Below are 21,903 nucleotides of genomic sequence, written 5' to 3'. Positions count from 1 at the left end.
AAATTATATTATAATTAATCAAATATAATACAAATATACAAAATCATAGGTTGAAATTCCTGATTGTTTTAAAAAACCTTAATTTTAATGTTCATTAAGTCAAATTCCTTATGCAGAAAAATATTATAAATATGTTTTAAATCTAGTATATTTTTTAATCCATGTATTATTGCGATTTTGGGGCTTACAAAGGGACACAGTGCTATGGTAATACCAAGTTTTTGTACATGTACCATAGTGTTCCTTGAAGTACTTTGGCGTACCGCATATACCACAGTATATAAATGTGGCATGTTTGTGTTAGTACCATCCAGCTTCAATCATCATACCACTGTACCACCACAGTACTATTTTTGCAATGGACTCCCTATTTCTTATCACTCTGGTATATCTTATTTAACACTTTTGCTGAATAAGCATTTGTGCTTAGGAATTTTTCTCTCTATTCTGGGCAGAGGAGGTGAGGATGCTAATGCAGTCTTAGTTTCAGAGCTGACGGTTCTCGAAAGAATTCAATATAGATCAGACAGAGAAGTATATTAGAAACCGTGAACTCTCTCCACCGTTAGAGCCTCTGGGACCTCTGAACTTCACAGCTCCGATATCATTTGATGTCTCCTTTCTGCCCTCTGCTGTAGGAAATTTCCATGAATTTCAATGAGATTTCTATTCATTACCACAAGCATTGTTGCGCTGACATTTTGGATTCAATGCATAATTTAAAAGCAGCGTTTCAATGTTTTGGATTTGTCTATTTTTAGACTGGTGGCTGTCTCCCGTGTCCTGCTTTCCCGTCTGGATCCACAGCCTGTGCAGCGGGCCCTTGACTTCCACTCATTAATGATCCCTTGGTTTCCTGCATGACCATGTACACATTTATGTGTTCTTGTAGTTCCAAGGCTTATTGCATTGCATGGAGAAACATAGATGGTGTTTTTTTATCATGTGGATCTTCATTATTGCGTGCATTCTTTGTAATGGCATCTATGCTTAAGTATGAAGGGACATTGACACTGACAGAGACCTGGAATCATTCATTTTCAGTGAGAGCAACAGGAACTGTACTTGAGAAAAGTTTAACGTTATGCAAATGTGAAGTGACACGTCAGGCTATCCAGCAGCAGGAACACTTACTATCGACCTTCAAGTGCACCTGGTAGGCTTGTAGCTTCGAGTTAGGCTTTCGTTATTATGACTTATTACAACGCTCTCTGAAATGTTTGATTCTGATTGGTCAGTCACAACATTTCAAGGGCTGTTATGTCCTGATAATGACCATCGTCAATAGGAATGCTATACTATATAAAAGTCTGCTCATCCATGTAACTGAAGCCAGCGCTTCTTTTGTGTGTCATGTGCAGAATAGCTCTCGCTTGTTTAATACAAAAGGAGCTGGTACAATCTTGTGTCTGAAACAGTTATCAATTGTATTAAAACAATGTATTAATAGTACTGTACTATCATTGTAGCTTTTTAATGGATTATAAATTATATAGATTATTGGTGTAAAATATGATACCATCAATATCATAGATCATTTTCCATCATCAACCCATCCCATACGACATCACAACTAAGCAGCTTGTTTCTCACTTGTAAATATGACTTTGCTCTGTCATTCATATGCTCAGAAATCGCAATTGCGATATTTCCAAACTCACTTTGTCAGTGTGAAAGAAGCATTTCATGGCTCAAAACTGAAAACCTTTAAACCAACAAAACAATTTTGACACCACAATCCAAATCTGTCAAAGATGACATCAGGACATCACCTAATTTCGAATTTTATTTGTTTCTCGCAGGCTCTGGGTCAGGGTCTGACCCCAGCATGGTGTTATTAAATCCAGAGGTGCAAGTAAGGCTGGAAAGTGGCCCGGGGGCTGCGGTTCACTCTCCTCTCGCAGAACAGAACGGCTTCCTGCAGTGCCGCCTACAGGCCTTCAGTGCCGACTTCCTCATGACGTCACTGCGAAACCTCGCCCTCTTCCTGGGGGATGACTCCGCCTCCCAGGTCCTCCCCATGGAGATCACCATCAAAGATACACACGTGAACCTCAAGGTACATTTAGACATTGAACATCAGGGCTGTCAAGATATCATATTTCACAACACAATTATCATGGGCAAAAGTATGAACGATATCAGTATTATCGCAATGTCTATAGAAATTAACATAATGATATCAGACAAATTCAACTTTCACTTTGTTTATTTAGTGTTTTCTCTTTTTTGGTCATTGAAACTTACACAAAGATGTAGGTTTTGCTTTTTTTGCCGTGTCCTCGACATGTTAGTGGCAATATTATTATCAATACTGATAATTTATGACACCCCTACTAGACATACTTGCCTACATTGTGTGATTATACACAGCCCTTCTGTTACAAAACCTAGTCAGCTGCCCTCGCAGAATGCATTGCGTCTAACTTCAATGAAAAAAATAATGTAGTCGACAGCAAGACAGAAACAGCATTTATGTACTAATATATGTGTTTAAATCAGGATGATGGTCCCCGTGACAAAGCGTCAGAGCCCGAAGCCACGCCCATCGCCGTGCATATTCATAATCTGCTTATCCATCGTCAGGATGACGGCTCATTCAGCATTGGAGGAGGTTATTCATGTCCCTTACTTCTTGTTTATCTCTTCCTGCTCCCTCTTTCACTCCTAAACTATAATAGTTCCTTATAGCATTTCCCCTTATTTGAATCCCTCTGGCACATGCATGCACTCTCTCTTTTACTTTAAAGTTTGCCTCCATTTTGAACTATTTTAAAATAGGATCAAAGCTCAGGAATGCACGTTCTAAATGCATCCCTCCCCTCTTTCCCCTCGGACAGCTGAGCGTGCTGCGGACCCAAAGCTTCAGAAGGCGGGGCATGTGAATGACAGCAGGCTCAGTTCTGTCCCTGAAGTTCCTGTAGGTGTGGCCAGTGAGCCGAAAGCCACTCAGACTGCACCTCTGTCACACACAAGCCCCACCCCCTCAAGTAGAGAACAGGTACAATTTGCGATATGTAAATTTTGCATGATGTAATGCATCACAGGGTACGTCCACATAAAGCTGGACTTGTAAAATTGCAGCTTTATGTGAACGTTTTATTTTGCGCCTTATATACAAATGTATGTCTGTAAGCCTTTTTACCGTCTTGGTTTGCCTGTTTTAACCCTCTAAAGCCTGACATATGAAATCATACCCAGGAAAATTTGATTTTTTTATTTTTTTAAAGGCACACTATGTAATTTTTTGCCGCTAGAGGTCGCTTATTCAAAACAAAGGGGTAGCTTGATGACGCCTTGAAACATAGTCATAGATGACCGGTAATGTATTGAAGTTACGAAAGCCGTTGGAGCGGAACGAGGCCGCTGGAGCGATTGCTAATGAGAGTCAAGCGCGACATACGGCTCTTGGACATGGAGCTTTTATTATGCCGCTGACCGCTTCTTCCGGTCATGCGTATGTGGGGTAACGCAGCGCTGTTTTATCATATTAGATACATTTGAGTGTGATGAAAGTTGTTATAATGCTACTCTGTGCGTTCGCTCGGCGGCTACTATATGAGACACTTGTTGCACACTGCGGTGAGCTAGATCGATATTAGGTATGGTAAAAATGGTACTCGCGGTTAATAAAGAAAACTAGATTTAAACAAAAAGACTAACAGTGTTGAGCTTTAGAACAATGATTAGTTTTCTGTCGATAAATGTATCCAAACATTTGCTCACCTATCTAATAAAACACGTAATATATTAAAGCGTCTTTGCTGTTTCCATGGTTTGGTTTCTACAAAATAAAACTGGAAATCGAGGGTAACGCGGGTATGATGTCATTAATAGGCGACCCACGGACATGGTCCGTGTATTTCTCTGGATTTAAACATTCTTAGAAACATTTGAGATAATCTAAGTACACAAATCAACAAAATATATAACATTGTTCTGGTGGTTTTTGGATATTTTAATCCAAAAATCTTACATCGTGTGTCTTTAAATGAAACTCTATTGAACCTTTAGACAAAATATAAAAAATAATTTAAAAAGTTTGCATATGTTTTTGAGTGTCATATTTGATACATCAGACTTTTATGTGTCAAATAGAGATAGGGAGCTCATACTCAAGAAGAAGAGAAAAAACAGAGGCCCAAACTGAGCAAAATATGCAAGTTAGTGCAGTTTATATGACCAAAAAGTAAGATGAAATTATGATAGCTTGTAAGTCAGTGAGATCTTTATAATTGTGTAACAAACAGACTACTTGCATACAATGCATATAAATGTCAGTCACTTTTTTTATTCCAATAATATGTCTTAAGATGATATTTAAATGCTTTGTTGCATGATCAAAGCGCTGTAGTTTTTATTGTGGGTGCAAAACATGTAATGCAATGCAATTATAATGATTGAGAGATAAACATACAGGTCCTTCTCAAAAAATTAGCATATTGTGATAAAGTTCATTATTTTCCATAATGTAATGATAAAAATTAAACTTTCATATATTTTAGATTCATTGCACACCAACTGAAATATTTCAGGTCTTTTATTGTTTTAATACTGATGATTTTGGCATTCAGCTCATGAAAACCCCAAATTCCGGTCTCAAAAAATGTACATATTTCATCCGACCAATAAAAGAAGTGTTTTTAATAAAAAAATAAAAAAAGTCAACCTTCAAATAATTATGTTCAGTTATGCACTCAATAGTCAATACTTGGTCGGGAATCCTTTTGCAGAAATGACTGCTTCAATGCGGCGTGGCATGGAGGCAATCAGCCTGTGGCACTGCTGAGGTGTTATGGAGGCCCAGGATGCTTCGATAGCGGCCTTAAGCTCATCCAGAGTGTTGGGTCTTGCGTCTCTCAACTTTCTCTTCACAATATCCCACATATTCTCTATGGGGTTCAGGTCAGGAGAGCTGGCAGGCCAATTGAGCACAGTAATACCATGGTCAGTAAACCATTTACCAGTGGTTTTTAACAGCAGTCAGGTCGGCAGTCTTACCCATGATTGCGGTTTTGAGTAATGAAACAGGCTGGGAGTTTTTAAAAGCCTCAGGAATCTTTTGCAGGTGTTTAGAGTTAATTAGTTGATTCAGATGATTAGGTTAATAGCTCGTTTAGAGAACCTTTTCGTGATATGCTATTTTTTTGAGACCGGAATTTTGGGTTTTCATGAGCTGTATGCAAAAATCATCAGTATTAAAACAATAAAAGACCTGAAATATTTCAGTTGGTGTGCAATGAATTTAAAATATATGAAAGTTTAATTTTTATCATTACATTATGGAAAATAATGAACTTTATCACAATATGCTAATTTTCTGAGAAGGACCTGTACAAATAAATGTTCCTTAAAAGCATGTTTATCATATTTGATACAACGTTTTAACATGAACACATTTAAAAACCCTGATTAATATTTATAAATCAACCTCAGATAAAAAAATTAAATGATAAAAAGATGACCCCTTTAACATCAATAGCAATTATCTTTCAAGCAAAGCATCCAGGCTGATAAACAATAAACACTTTTGTGTGCCAAGCTAATGATCTTTTCCATCCATACAGCTGCTCGTGGAGGAGAATGAATGCTTGAAACTGGAGCTGTCCAAAGCCAAGATGGCGCTAGCAGAAGCCCAGATGGAGAAAGACTCTCTCCAGCATCAAATGAAGAGTCTCAAACTCACCAGCGGGGGCAGCAACAGCTAGTGGCAGTGCATGTGTGTGTGCATACAGGACAGACACTCGCCACAGGGGGGCAGCAGAGTGCTTGGAGGGGCCCGGCGCCATGAAAACTTCAAATAAAAAATTCTCAATTGGAGAATGGTATGTGTGCCGTGAGCTCTCACTTCACTCGGGAACCAGACTTAATAATCAGTGGCATCTGCTCTTAAAGAACAGTGTTCTTTACTATAGTGTGCACACAAAGCTTCAGAAACAGAAAAAGTCCAGTAAAAAAACACTTCGGACAGCCGATGGAAATTTCACATTCTCTTGATGTTTTGTTGCTCTCTTCCTGTTTTTATAATTTCTTTCAGTTCATTTCTTTGTGTCGGAGAGGTCTGCAGATGGACCCCTTAGATTATCATGGGAAAGTGTATAAAGGTGATAAATGCACATTCTTCATCACTTTCTCTCTCTCTCTCTCTAACCAATCATACACAGTGTTGGAGCACATTCCACCCCTGACCTTTAACCCCAGCACAGTCTTACACACTGTCAGGGTGTGTGATGTTGAATGTCATATCTTTGGAGGAATGTCTTAAAGTTAATTTGCACTGTTTCTGAACTCTTTTGTTTAAAAAGAACTAAAAAATATCTATATTTAGCAACTAATAAATTTGTGTTTATGTATAGTAATTGTGAAATACAAGAATGTTTTTTTTTTTTTGTTAATGCGATTGAATTGGTGTAGGCACAATTTTTTTTACAATTCATTCTTATGTTAGTGTCTCAAAAACGGGAAAATGTTTTCGGGATTATTTATGTTCGCGAACACACTACACTGCATTGCACAACTTGATTTGTCTTACTACATGAAGGTTTGCAGATATCAGTTCAGTATTTGTAACTAAATGCTGTGACATTCCATGTTTGTCTTTTTAGATGAACATTTGGACTGCAACAGTCATAATAGGAGATGAATTATTAATTTACAGGTGTTTAATTTACTCTGAACTTGGAATGTTTAGCCTTTGCTTTGTCACATTGTTGATCTGATTACCAGCATTTCTGCACAAAGAAAAAACAAAACAGAGCTGGATGTTGGAAAACGGCTCAACTGATGCATTTGTGGGAATTCTAAGAGGTTGTGTTCGGTTGGCTTTTCTTATGTACGCTTTAAAAGAGAAGAGCCTATCTAGTTATTATGGAATACAATGAATGCAAAAAGGTTCTTTGCTCTCTCTCCTGCCCTTGTTTTTCCTCTCGACAGCGGCCTCTACAAGTGCCTGTGACTGCACACCTTCTCCAGAGGTTCTGCTTGATTTCTTGTTCTCTAAATGAATGTTTTAATGCTCTTCACAACACAAGCTTCCATCTGGAGAACATTTTTCAGATGTTTGGACTTGAACATTGAGAACTGGATGACAAACACCTGATTGTAGGAAACCAAAACTTTTCTTCTGTAGTACTAGGCCTCACCCCTATAACACTAGCCCCGCCTCAATATGTAATAGACACGCCTCTTAGCGATGGAGTCCCGCCTCTTTAGCACAAATCATGAACAATGATGCTCATGCAAGAAAACTTAAGAAATGATGATTTCTTGTTACTGTCAGAAGCTGCTGAAGTACTGAGACATCTGAAATAAAGCTTAAAACATTTTATTCATGGGTTTCAGGTCTGCTCTTTTTTTGTGACAATAAATTGTTCAATATTTCATATGTATCAGATGTTGTCCCACATGCTCTCAATCACATGCTTACTCTAATTAGAAAAATGTAAAAAAAAAAAAAAAAGATTTTACCTCATCATTTTATACATTTGTTTTCTTTTTATTAAAATATCATAACTTGATCTCAACTTCAAATGAAACAACAGGCTTCTCTATATTTTTTTAATCAGTTTCACTCGGATGTACGTCACAATACTGAACAAACAACTTGGTCTCACATGGAAAATGCAACTATGTTACAAGCATAGGCGTCGATTTCGGTGGGGACGGTGGGTACGCGTCCCCACCAGATTTCGTCATGAGTCATTTTGTACCAACCACTCTTGGAAACATTGAGGCACGGTCGGATGTACCTAATACAAATAAAACATCTCCAGTTAACTAGCAGAGCATTCATTTAGTTCGCTCTTAAATAAGAGATCTAGCTAAAATGTTTTGTTTTTTAACTCAAGCTGAGCGCTCGTGTCCGCTGCTATCAGTGTCGTGGATACAGTGTTCTCTGTGGCTCGCGCACAGTCTTCACTCGGACGCGCACTTCAATCTATCGCCGTTGCGGAGAGACTCGTATATATTAATTCCGGTGAAATTACAAAATAAAATGCACACAAACGTGTCCCTGGCTGCTTGATATAGACTGTAACCACTGATGAACATTATTCAGTTTTGAGAGAAAAAAAAACTATACCGAGGGCGGATTAGAACCCGTCACCTCTGACACGCTTGGCAAAAGATCTACCACCAGACCATTTAAGAACTCAGACAAAAACTTGCGGATCGATGCATTTATTTACGGGTTAAACAGGCTGCAGAATTTGTACCCAGCACTTTTGAAAATGCACTTCCGAATGCGTCTCTGTCCCCACCACATTTCAAACCAAACTGACGCCCGTGGTTACAAGGTGGCGAATTCGTATGATGTGAGTCGTACAAAAACGTATGATTATTAGAAATAAATATATAAACATAAAGGTCCACCCCTAAAGATGTCCAGTCCGTCATTGGGATGTGCGAAGACGAACGCATGAGATCGTACGCATTCATACGAATTAGCCACCAATTCACCAAAATGAAAAATAGTAACGGATGTCAATGAGATTGTATTGAAGGAAAAGATCTGTCGCTACTTCTGTAACATCGCTACCTTATACCATGTTGCTTTGTGTGATGTGTTCCTTACATTTAGCATTTTAACTGGTATCCAGTAACTAGTACGATTTCTAAAGTGATGAAGTGGGAGCTAGACTGTATCATGCTTTTACTTCCACAATGGTTTGACTTCTAGATCGACTTCTGACTTTTTGGGCGATGAATCACTTTTTCTAGGTGCTACTTAAAAGGTCACTTTTCCCCTGGGTTTCCAAAAAAAAGGTCTTTCCGTCCGTGTAATCTCAGTTTGGTTTGGCTTCACCTTCATACAACCTCAATCTCATGTGGTACTCTCATGAATTGCAAAGCCAGGCCTACAAGTGTGTGTGTGCTCCCACTTTATGCATTGCCTATTAAGGCAGATGAATACTGCTCTGTTTGCTGCTCTATGGCGGAGTTTATTCCTGGAGTTCGAAACTAAATAGACACTGAACACCCGCTTGTTTTTGTGTGAGTAATGGAGAGCGCTTGCACACAACTGCCTCATAAGATCCGGTTGTTTCTGTTTCTTGGCAAAGTCGAAATGATTCTGTCCAACACCCAGTGGGCCTGCAGCTGCCTCTCTCTCTCTCTCTCTCAAACACACACACACACACACACACACACACACACCAGATCATCTCTTTCATTTCTTGTGTTCCTCTTCCAGTATTTAGCACTGTTTTTTCCCTCTCTTCATGACTTCACAGCTGAACGGCACAGGAAGTAATGCTTTGGAGATGTTGGTGAAGTAAACAACACCCTGAGAAAACCTGCAATCCGTGTTCATTCAATATTTCAATATTGTAGCATTCTAGAACATTATTATTTGTTTCCCCAAATAATAACCAAGAACAAAGTACTAAAATTTGGGGGAATATTCTGTTTGCTAGGAATCCCAGCTGTTAGTTGTTGTTTTGTTGTTTTCAGTTTCTAGCTGCAATATTGGCTTAATCCGGTTATGACAATTGTAAAATGTAGCGCTTTGAGTACGAGAAATGCTCATTTCAAATAGAATTTGTTATTATTATTAATTGATGATGTTTACATGAATCCCATATTCTATTTCATGTCCATATTCTTGTTCATGTGTAGAATATACAGTTGATTCTTGATTGTCCAAATAGAAGGTTACAGAATATCCTTGCAAGAAAAGAAAAACATCCATGATAGTTACCTTGCTGTATCATACCATTAATAGTATTACCATCTCTCCACCACAGTACAGTGTGTAAACGTTCCTTAAATATGATATGATATCTTCTCGTGTACCAATGAACTCAAAACAAGGTTACAGTAACATTGTTTCATTGACTACACGCCCAGCCAGAGCAGCTCTCTCCTCTCGTAACGAAAGACTGCCATATAGGAACCGAAAGAGAGAAAAACACTGATGCTGGGCCGCCCTGCTGTCGGTACAACGGCGCGTACACACACACACACACACACACACACACGCAGAGAGAGAGAGAGAGAGAGAGAGAGAGAGAGAGAGAGAGAGAGAGAGAGAGAGAGAGAGAGAGAGAGAGAGAGAGAGAGAGAGAGAGAGAGAGAGAGAGAGAGAGAGAACAGCGTGTGTATGGTGACCGAGAGCGCACGGACAGAACTGCTGCTGGTGAGTGTGATTTAACCCTCGTCACCAGGCAACCAGCCCGTCTGGAGGACCGAATCCTCCCGTTCAGCTCAGCTGCACCGGGACCGCGTTACAGTAAATATCCGGTGCATCATTCCATCATTGAGCTCCGGTATGGACTAGCGGCTTTATTCATACAGCAGCGCACGGCGGAGCGTCTGTTTGTCGGTAACATGCTGCAGAAATACTAATAGGAAACCTCGCCGTTCAGTCCGGATTGTTTTTGTTCTCGTGGATTAAACTTGTGTCCGGGATGGGGAAGGAACAGGAGCTGCTGGAGGCGGCGCGGACCGGGAATGTGGGGCTGGTGGAGAAGCTGTTGAGTGGGAAGAAAGGATTGCTGGGCTCGGGCTCCGGCTCCATACCTCTGCCCGGGTTACTCAGGTATGAAAACATGTAGCGGACAAGTTTATTTCTGTGTGTCGTCGGATAAAAGGGTTTTCCGCGAGCCCACCGGTTCCGTGCTGTTTATCAATACAGACAGAGCGATTGCAGTTGCTTGAGCAATGCAATACATCACACACACCCACTCTAGGCATCCCCGACCCACTGCTCCCCTCATACACTGTGTGTCGGGATATATGGGAGAGACTGTTGTCTGTTGAGACACATTTTGTTTCAACCTCTGTAACTCAGTGTTCTTTTGAGCTGCATATCTCAAATTTTGATATGTCATTCACATATTTGTCTGATTCAAATTAAAGCAGTTTATAAATCCACAACTTTTCTATAAACTGTGCCCATTAATGTCAAGTACAAAGAGTGCTGTTGTTTGTCATCTTAATGAACACTTGAGACTTTAATTCTGAGAAAATATCACGTGTCTCTTCTGGAGTTTCAGAAGAGATCGCCTCCAACTGTGCTTGGATTTGCTAAGACAGCAAAGTCTGCAATCAAAAAGCTGAGATTATGGTATTAAAGGGGATAGATCACTCAAAAATGAGAATTCTGTCATTATGCTACTCCCTCATGTCGTTCCAAACCGGTATGACTTTCTTCTGTGGAACATAAAAAGATAATATTATAGATGGAAGTATAACCAAAACTGTTTTTTTTTTTTTTACTGGTTACCAACATTCTTCAAAATGTCTTCTTTTATGTTCCAAGAAAGTCATGCAGGTTTGGAATGATACGAGGGTGAGTAAATGATGGCAACATGTTCCATTTTTCTTGAACTGTCCCTTTAACCCAAGCATTTCTCAATAAATACTTCCCAAAATGATCTGGGCTATACTGTCCACATTCATTTCATAGCTCTGTACCAGAGGGGCGAACGGCACGGGAACATGATGAGGGGGGCCCACTACAGTCCTTGCATTGGGCCTAGTTGAGGAGTGGTGAAGCCCACCCATAAAAATGTTGTCCCAGGCCCCATGAAAATTAGAACGACAGCCCTGCTCTTATGTCTCCTAAGACATTTTAGGATAAACTTTTGAGACTAAATAGATATTTAAAGCCAAGGGGTAGTTCTTCCAAAAATGTACATTCTGTTTACTCGCCCTCATGTCATTCCAAACCTGACTTTCTTTCTTTGTTGGAACACAAATGAAGACATTTTAAAAAATGCCCATGCAATGATTAGTCCAGTGACCAATTTTGGACCCCATTGTCTTTCATTATATGGACAAAAATCTTTTTTTAAATTATTATTTATATTTTTGTTGCAATACATAACAGGGAAATTCATATCTCAAATAACAACAAATAAACAAAGTAGAATAAACACATATGTTTTTAAATTAATCACATCTTTAAATAAACTCATAAAGCATTTACAATCTTTTTTATTATTATTGTGTATAAGTCTGAGGGATGACTTCCAACACAATGAAGATTTAAACCGTTTTTGTTTATGAGTGAAACATTTAGAATACAAAATAATGACGTGGGTAACATTTTCAAGAGATACATGATCAGGGTTTTCATTATAAAAAATATCTTTGAGAACAAAGGAGTGGATTGTTTCTGGAGGCTAAAAATAAAATAACTTAAATCAGCCCAGAATTTATTTTCTTACTTATTTATAAAATGTATTATTTGTTTATTTATTTTTATTGGACAATCTCATTAGCTTTTTTTGTGTGGTATTTGTTGAATGCTGCTATTTATAACTAGTCGGTTAATGGAGGTTTAATGAAGCCTCATAAAAGGACACAAATCCTTAATTTCTTTCCTTCAGAATCAGAACAAACTTTAACACTCTGTGTTGTTAGTAATGAGTGATTTCTCCAGTATAGCATGTGTTGCCCGGCTTGTGTGTGTGTTGCATCCTTCTGTGATGTGTTTTATCAGCTCTTCATGTATGTGTTTATGGTTCTCTATGATCCCGGGAACATGTTATCTTCACATCTATCTTCACATCAGTGTGTAAAATGACAAGTGTGGAGCAGAGAGAAGGAAACGTATGCTTGGGGAATAGCCAGGCAGAGATGGGGGGAAGGGCACCTGGGAACGACATGCCTGTTCGCGTCTGTGTGAGCGAGAGAGGCCGATCGAGCAGAGAAGTGTGCCACCCGGCTTAGACATCAGCCACCCCGCTGGTTAAAACAGCGAGTACAATCAATGCCGCGCATGTGCTGCCGGGACAAAAGATCCCTCTCCCTGCTAATCGGCATTTTTTCCAGCGAAACGGCTCACATAATCTCGCTGCTCCTCTGATTTAGGGCGCAGGAGGCATATTCTGTTGTTTTGTGGTGGATCCTTGTGGTTCATGTGGTTGGATGGTGGGAAGTGTGTTTGTGTTTTTCTCTTATTGGGTCAGGACTATTGGCTGGAGGAATGGGACAGTGTGGTACAGGGCTTCGGGTCTGGCTCTGTCCATCTGTCCACAGCGCTGGAAGTTGTGCCGCTATCTCTCTGAGAGCTCTGCAGTGTCACAGTTAGTGATGGAGCATCGCCCGGGGAGGATTCACATGCTGGCCTTATCTGAAAATGAGGACGGCTCATGACAGGTCAAAGGTCACTTGAAGAAGTTGAGAGATGTGATTATATTCAGAATGGGATAGATTTTTTTTAAATGATAGAAATTCACATGACCTTATTAAAGTGAATATGTGAATAAAAAAAATTATATATATAATTGTTATTCAATTAAGCTGCAGTCTGTAACTTTTGTGGGTTAAAAATGATCCAAAACAAATTTTTGAGCAAGTACATAACCAGCCAGTGTTCAATACTGCCTTAGCTCGATTCAAAACGGTAAGATTGTAATAATATTTTTAATTCCAGTGGTACTGGTGGATTTCCACGGGAAATTCGAGCACGTCTTTGCGTCATTACACATAAAGAAGGAGTCTCGGCTAGTAGGCTATATTGCGTGTGAGGATGCTGGAGGTGGAGATTTATAGCCTTTTCTCACAGCACTCGATATAATTAAACTTATCAATTTGATGGCGAATCCAGAAAGGTTCAAACGACAATCACCAGTGACAACTGGAGACTCACCCGTTGTAAAATGCAAAAGACTTTGTTCGTACTTCGGAGTGGCTACAGAAAAAAAGAGACTGCAACCCTGGCCCATGTGAAAACAAGGATAAATATCTGAAGGGCATTAAATGTAGTCACGCAATGCTGATGTTGAACATTAACAATTTGAGAACAAAGTATAATTTGCACAGTTTGACGTGATATGATAAGCGATCGTCAGATTTAATCAGCGCAATTTACTGCAATGCTATTTTCCCTTATAGTTGGTCAGAAGAACAAAAGTGGATGTTTCTTGTTCAGATTACATTTTAGGGTGAAAATTCTTATGTTGGACATACTTCCAAAAAGTAGAATCTGTGATTGCGAATGACAGTATCCACACCGGCGGTGATTGACAGCTGCACACTCTCCTCAAAACATTGGATTCATCCGCGCTGTGCCGAGGCACAACCCACGTAAAGTTGATAATTTGGCGAATAACTGCAATTGCAGATTTTGAACAGAGATGGCGACAAAGAGGAAAACCTACGGACTGCAGCTAAAAATTTAAATTTAAATTTCCAAAATATTTTTAATATTTAAAAAAAATAAAAGTTATTTTTAGGGATGCACATATCAGTACCATGTCTGTTGTTTGCTGATATTAGAGTATTTTTATTGATCAGAATAAATTAATGATTGGATATTTAATTGTATATGCTTTTTTACATTTAGATTACATTTGCCATCAACTAACGCTCATTTAAAGTTCATCTTTAATATTGCTGTTTAATATAAATTTTAGACAATCTCAAAATGAATATACATTTTTATAAAGTACATAATAATATTGTGATGTCTCAATTCATTTGCAGCATTTAAAGTGACTGGCTTTATTTTTTAGTCTTTTATTTTTATTTATCAGTATTTTTTATTTAGACAAAATAGTTATCAATTTTAATATCTTGAAATTTAACAAATTAATATGACAAATATTAAATTACTAAAATTGAATATGAAATTAATTTGAAGTTTATTGTTATCAATCAGAATTTTAATATCAGTGCATTCCCTAACACATTATCTTTTGGCAGATGTCAAAAACCCTGCTGTGATCACTTTTATTTCATTATGCATTGTTGATAATGAGCATTGCATTGTGAAATACAGGATTCTGTGCAGTGTTCTCTGTTGTGCGCTGTAGTAGTAGGTCATTCAGATATTCTATCCATGCTGTCAATGTCCCTTTAAGGCAACTCAGTTTTCACAGCGGTCATCTTGGAAACGCCCCAAGCTGCTCATTTCTGTTGATAATAGGCATACAAATAAAGCATGTTCCAATGACACAGGCTTGTGGCTTTGACCTCTGACCTCTGACACACACATACTCTGTTGCAAGGGGGACGGGACTCACTGCTGTATGATCAATGTTTTGTGCCCTCATAGTGCTAATGGATTAGCCCATCAATAATGACACAGTGTGTGAATGCTGCATTAGGCAGCACTGCACTTAGAAACACATGATTTCAAAATATACTACATTCATACGCTCATTGCTTAATATGATAATGATTAAATAAAACGCATAGAAATTATTTGTTTCTGCAGGAATCGGCCTTGTGAGGCAGTAGTTGGATATATTTACATTTTTTCCCCATTTTCTGTCTTAAAAGCATGGATTTATAAAGCATCACTTACTGGCATTGATTCAGCATGATGGATATTGTGATGATGTTGGTTATGGGAAACAAGATCCACTTGGCTACCAGTCACTTTGCTGATTGCCTTGTTGTCTAATTTGAGGGGTCATTGAGCATGTCGATCATGCTTTGCAGACACACTCCTGGTGTGAAGGTTGTTCCAAAAGGTAGCTTTAGCTTAACTTAAAGGCCCACTGAAGTGCCTTGAAATGCGAAGCATCATTCAATGTGTTGACGTAATTTTCACTGAAACAGGAAGACAGGGCTGGACATATCGAACAGCTCCTCTCCTAGCCAATTGCGTTTAGTTTATATCACAGCTCGGCCAGAGCCGTTGATCTTGTTAAAGCCACAGTTTCCTCATAATCTCCTTCATAACGCTTTAAAATATAGCATTCTGTGCAAAATTCAAATGGGTCTGATACATTTTGTGGACTGCGCCGACTCGCGCATATGATGCGCTCTGTGCTGTCGTGTCTCTGGACCATAGCAGATTGTATGCGTGCTGCGGCAGTTCGTTCTTCTAAAGAGCTTTTGATTGGACCAAAAATCTGATGAGAAGCTGAAGTGCAGAGAGATGTCATCAAAATCATTGATCCATATTGGCAGAAGTGAGAGACTGAAGATTTGAACGCTTATATCTTCTAAATGCAAATGTTGTCATTGTTTGCACACCAAGCATATACACTCACCTAAAGGATTATTAGGAACACCTGTTCAATTTCTCATTAGTGCAATTATCTAATCAACCAATCACATGGCAGTTGCTTCAATGCATTTAGGGGTGTGGTCCTGGTCAAGACAATCTCCTGAACTCCAAACTGAATGTCAGAATGGGAAAGAAAGGTGATTTAAGCAATTTTGAGCGTGGCGTGGTTGTTGGTGCCAGACGGGCCGGTCTGAGTATTTCACAATCTGCTCAGTTACTGGGATTTTCACGCACAATCATTTCTAGGGTTTACAAAGAATGGTGTGAAAAGCGAAAAACATCCAGTATGCGGCAGTCCTGTGGGCGAAAATGCCTTGGGCATAAAAAAAAAAAAAGTTTGGTTCTGGTTTGTTGTCAGTTAAGGTCATGGGTCGGTAGGGAATTTTTTTTTTTTTTTTAGTGGCAGCAGCAAGGGATAGGTAGGAAATTATTCAGGGCTCGACCTTAAGCCTTTTCATATGCTTGCCCTCCAAACAAGTAAATCTGTCATTCACTTGTCAGAGTAAAAAAGTTGCTTGTCCGGATTTTTTAAAATTTTTAAAATTTATTTATTCTGAAGCAATGTTCTCATCAGTGTTCAATCAGCTTTGATATTTAAATTGGCATATTGTAATATCTGCACCTTTGAAGGGCATCCCCTCCCCCAATCTTATTAAATGCCCTATAGTGTCGTCTTATTCTAAATAATTGAATTTATTGATAAAATTTAATAATTTAAAATGTAAGATCAAGCATACTGTTACCCTAGGTAGGGCTGATCAAATTAAATAATTTACACTGAAAAATTACAATTGCATAAAATAGTGTTATGAAATTGATTTAAATGTACAAATAAGAAACATCGGAAAGAAGTATAGGCTACTTATAAACACTAAACTGCCAATAGGTGGCGGCAGGCGGCCGTATTAATGAGTGAGTCATTGATTCATTAATTCAAACGATTCGTTTAAACGGTTGATTCATTCAAGAATGAGACAGATGAAATGAATGGGTCATTGAATCTTTGACTCAACCGATTCGGTCAAAATGCTGAATCATTCAGTAATGAAAACAGGATGAGTGTTCCTGTGAGATGCGCCGTGGTTCTGCTGTGATTTTTGTTTGGAACTATTTTCGCTGCAGAAACAGAACAAAAACAGCCAATATTTCATCTAAAATGTAAGTGACTTAATTTTAACTGTTTATTGAACTGTTGTAGGAAATCAATGTCACATTTTCAATCGTGATGGTGTTCAGGAAAAATAATTGAGGCTGCTTAACACATATGTTAAAATATAGAAACTCCACATTTAGATTTTTTATAGGCAGTATGTTGTTAACCTGTGTGTGTGTGTGTGCTGCGCTCATGTGTGTAGATTTCTCCTCGAGAGGCTGCGCGAGCGTCAACAGCGCAACCTCACCGTCAGCAGGCTAATACATTTATTATCCACAATCGATCGCAACCTACAATAAATGTAATAAAATCAGAATCATTCTCTCGGTTTAGTGATTCCCTAGTTATTTTTTTGTTTGTTATTGATGTTCTAATCAGGCTACTTGTCCGTTCGGGCAAGTAAAATTCTCTTTTACTTGTCCTTCAAAAATCCATTTGTCGCGGACAAGTTAGACGGGCTCTGGAGATACGAAGCGCGGCAGGTTAGAGTGTTTTGGATTGCATAAAATAATAAAAGAAACGAACAAATACATGGCGAAAGAAGTGGTAGACAGCAGAAGAGGGTATTGGGATTTGGGATGATTTTTAATGAAACTTGGGAGGCGGATGGAGGTTACTCTGTAACTCATCATGTGGTGTGTGCGTGCCTATGAATGCATGCATATGTGTGCGTATATGAATAAAAGTGTCCTTAATGACAAAAAAAATAAAATAATACTTGTATATGTATTATAGTTCAGTTTGACGAACGATGTGTGAACGACCATGTAGCTACCTCGTTTGTTTTGCTGGAGGACAACAGGCATCTTGCTTTGCGTGCTGTACAAAAACGTAAATTATAGTTCGCCTCAGTTTTTTATTTGTGTATTTATTTAATTTTTATTATTTGTTCCCCAAGCTCATAAAATAAATTTGGGTCGCACATAAATTGACAGGGTCGGTCGGAAACCGGAACCAAACTAAATTTTTTTTTAAGCCTTGTTGATGCTAGAGGTCAGAGGAGAATGGGCCGACTGATTCAAGCTGATAGAAGAGCAACTTTGACTGAAATAACCACTCGTTACAACCGAGGTATGCAGCAAAGCATTTGTGAAGCCACAACCTTGAGGCGGATGGGCTACAACAGCAGAAGACCCCACCGGGTATCACTCATCTCCACTATAAATAGGAAAAAGAGGCTACAATTCGCAAGAGCTCACCAAAATTGGACAGTTGAAGACAGGAAAAATGTTGCCTGGTCTGATGAGTCTCGATTTCTGTTGAGACATTCAGATGGTAGAGTCAGAATTTGGCGTAAACAGAATGAGAACATGGATCCATCATGCCTTGTTACCACTGTGCAGGCTGGTGGTGGTGGTGTAATGGTGTGGGGGATGTTTTCTTGGCACACTTTAGGCCCCTTAGTGCCAATTGGGCATTGTTTAAATGCCACGGCCTACCTGAGCATTGTTTCTGACCATGTCCATCCCTTTATGGCCACCATGTACCCATCCTCTGATGGCTACTTCCAGCAGGATAATGCACCATGTCACAAAGCTCGAATCATTTCAAATTCGTTTCTTGAACATGACAATGAATTCACTGTAATAAAATGGCCCCCACAGTCACCAGATCTCAACCCAATAGAGCATCTTTGGGTTGTGGTGGAACGGGAGCTTCGTGCCCTGGATGTGCATCCCACAAATCTCCATCAACTGCAAGATGCTATCCTATCAATATGGGCCAACATTTCTAAAGAATGCTTTCAGCACCTTGTTGAATCAATGCCACGTAGAATTAAGGCAGTTCTGAAGGCGAAAGGGGGTCAAACACAGTATTAGTATGGTGTTCCTAATAATCCTTTAGGTGAGTGTAGATAACAGTAAGGCTAACATATTCATTCTAAAAGCCAAAAATCAAAAATTTCGATTTCATGGGGACTTTAATAATGTTGGCATCTAAGATAGTGTAATTTATTCTAAGGCAGCATTGCATGTACTCTTCTATAAAAGACAATCCCAGCGTGCATTTCAACAAGGTGGAAGAGGTGAGAAGATTTTTGATTATAAATTTCATTCAATGCTAAAAAAAAATATAAGAAAAATACTATAAAAGTTAATTGAACACATATTGTCACGGTGTGGGTTTTGTGTCTTGTTCCTTGTTCTTGTCTGTCATGTGGTTCCCTGTTTGTCATGTGTCTTGTCCCATGTTCAGCTGTTCCCCGTTATGTTGATTAGTCTTCCCAGGTGTCTCGGATTAACCACGCCCCCTTGTTATCTTGTTTAGCCTGTCTGCTTGTGTATTTATACCTCTGTGTTTCAGTTGTATTTTGTCGGTCGTTGAAGTTGTTTGCTGTTCTTGTCCCTGTCCTGAGTTCCATTGGATTACCTGTTTCTTTTATTAAAGTGCTTGCATTTGGATTCTCTCTCCGCTTCTTCCTTGCTGCATCGTCACACATATAAACTCTCTTTAAATTTATTTCTGTGGCGCATGTAGGTGCTATCTGTTATAGAGCAGTGATTCTTAAACTTTAACCCGATGTCCAACACAATTAGGCTCTACGATATAAGCTATTTATTTCTGCTATAATTATGACAAGGATCTCTTTTTTGCATTTTTTTATCCACAGAAAGTGTGAGTATTGTATTAAATTAATTAACCATGATTCATTGTGATTTCAGAAGTTTCATGAATTCAATAAAATAGAAATTGAGGGAAACAATATTTTATGTTTTTTTATCTTATTATTTATTATTTTTCCTATATTATAATATTATATAAGTTTACATATTTGATGTGTTTTTAACATTTCAATCTAGATTAGAGTTTGATTGTTTTAATAGTAATTTATTCATTGAATGTTAAGTTTGCTGAGGCCCCCTGAGAGCACTTTAAATCAGTTACAAGGAAGCTCCCTATGTAGGCAGCGAGGCTAACTAGGATTTAAAACGCAGCTATAGTTTCCGTCACAGTCATACTCACTTCACAGAGAGATATTCTCAGAGATATATAATAAATATACATTGTTTTGATGATTTTTTTCTCTCAAAATAAATGCATCATTAAACATATAATAAACGTAAGGAAGGACGTGAAAGACACACACCACTAAACTTGATTAGCATAGACAGATATTCTGTTTTAACTTGGTCTTAAAAACGCAACACTTGTGGCATGATGTTACAAAATGTGAGGGGGGATGGGTTTAAAAAGCAATTTTTCTGAGTGTTTTACTTTACAAACTGGCCATCCAGCTAAAGCACAATCCACTAATTAAGACACTTCCCCTAAATCTAGGTTACCTTACGAGTCAACCACCACGACACTTCCCTACTTGCTAATACTATGAAGAAAGCAGTTAGCATCTGTTTTCTGTCTCGGCTGGTCAGGGGCAGTCACGGATTCGGCATGTCCCTGCGGTTTATCAAAATAAACATTCAGAACCATTATCCCCCGTCTTATCAGGCACAGAAACAGACCGCTGAGCAACACAGACGGCAGTGCCATTGAGCGCACCATACTGAGCCCTGCACACTTCACTGTCAGAGCCGCTTACTAAAAACATGGACCGCTACCAAACCTTCTGGTCTGCTAGTGTGGAGGAGTGTTCTCAGATAGAGAGAAAGTGGGAAGAGGACGTTTATATATCACCATCCATTAAGAGACGAGTAGACGGGGAGGAAGTGGTGGCGTATTGGGGTCAAAGGTCAGATTTGTGGGGAATGGAGTGTTCTGTGTGTGTGATAGGAGTGTCGAGTAGGTTTGTCTGAGACACATTCTGTCTGCTTCTATAAGTGCTCTCTTGAGCGTGATCGTGCATAGATCTCACTGTGACGGCGAGTAAGAAAATGGCCCTTTCCGTAAAAGTTTCGCTTTGCATAATGACTCAGCATGGGAACCAGTCAGTTGCAAACTAGCCTCATAGAGTCAGACTTATTGACATGGTCCATCTTGTGTCTTATTCTGGCTACGTACAGCCTTGTGACTGTCATGTAAATCGGCCAGCATGTTTTATGATATTTTTATGTGATTTTTAGCGTAAATCTGAAATGCGAGATACCTCAAAAATTGACCAGTAAACGATAAAGTTGTACAGTAGCTCAATCAAATAATACCGCAACAGCCTCCACAATTGTTTGCACAGACAGCACAGATGACAGTTGCATGTTGATAGAGTTTTTGCCCGTCAAAAAGAAATAAATTATTATTTCACAGTAGTGCTTGCAACGCCAAGCATGGGTTCGATTCCCAGGGAAAGCAAGAACTGTTAAGAATGTAAATGTGTACCTTGAAATGCAGTGTAAGTCACTTTGGATAAAAGCGTCTGCCAAATGTATAAATGTATATATATATATATATATATATATATATATAGACCTACAGTATTTATATGCATACATATGTGTGTGTGTGTGCTATTGAATACCTTTCATAGAATCAGTGTCAAAAATCCTGCAAATCTAATGGTTTAAAGTTCTTCCTCAAAAGCGTTCATTGTAGCAACCCTGTATGTAATACAACTTTGTTTCCCAGTGTTGTTACTGTTAACTAAAACTAAAACTTGAATAATTCTGACATAAAATAAAATATAAATATTAGACGAAAAGCTTAAACTAAAAAAAAACTTCAATGAAAGTTAAATGTTGCCTCGTCAACTAACTGAAATAAAATAAATATATACTGAAGTGCTAAAATTACTACAACTGAAACTGGAATAATAAATTAAAGCTAAATAGAAATAGAAAATAATTGAAATGACAAAAGCACAAAACAAAATGACTAAAACTTAAATTAAATAATA

At 38.6% G+C, this 21,903-nt stretch overlaps 2 protein-coding genes across 13 annotated transcripts in view; both read left to right on the top strand.

The window, feature by feature from the left end:
* The window catches only part of bltp3b (bridge-like lipid transfer protein family member 3B), a 32,649-nt gene extending 26,701 nt beyond the window's left edge, over positions 1 to 5,948 (top strand). For all 4 annotated transcript variants that reach the window (XM_056237239.1, XM_056237237.1, XM_056237238.1 and 1 more), the window contains 4 exons: positions 1,803 to 2,059; positions 2,503 to 2,614; positions 2,841 to 3,001; positions 5,568 to 5,948. In XM_056237239.1, coding sequence (XP_056093214.1) covers positions 1,803 to 2,059; positions 2,503 to 2,614; positions 2,841 to 3,001; positions 5,568 to 5,708 — 671 coding nt within the window. In that variant the 3' untranslated portion in view covers positions 5,709 to 5,948. The remainder of the gene's footprint in view (positions 1 to 1,802; positions 2,060 to 2,502; positions 2,615 to 2,840; positions 3,002 to 5,567) is intronic.
* Positions 5,949 to 10,074: 4,126 nt separating this feature from the next.
* The window catches only part of anks1b (ankyrin repeat and sterile alpha motif domain containing 1B), a 176,866-nt gene continuing 165,037 nt past the window's right edge, over positions 10,075 to 21,903 (top strand). For all 9 annotated transcript variants that reach the window (XM_056237370.1, XM_056237366.1, XM_056237368.1 and 6 more), the window contains exon 1: positions 10,075 to 10,537. In XM_056237370.1, coding sequence (XP_056093345.1) covers positions 10,407 to 10,537 — 131 coding nt within the window. In that variant the 5' untranslated portion in view covers positions 10,075 to 10,406. The remainder of the gene's footprint in view (positions 10,538 to 21,903) is intronic.

This window comes from Rhinichthys klamathensis, unplaced genomic scaffold, assembly GCF_029890125.1.
Source record: "Rhinichthys klamathensis goyatoka isolate OS25496 unplaced genomic scaffold, OSU_Roscu_1.1 h1tg000485l_1, whole genome shotgun sequence".
NCBI classification, from domain to species: Eukaryota; Metazoa; Chordata; class Actinopteri; order Cypriniformes; family Leuciscidae; genus Rhinichthys; species Rhinichthys klamathensis.
This window is presented reverse-complemented; position numbering and strand designations above follow the sequence as displayed.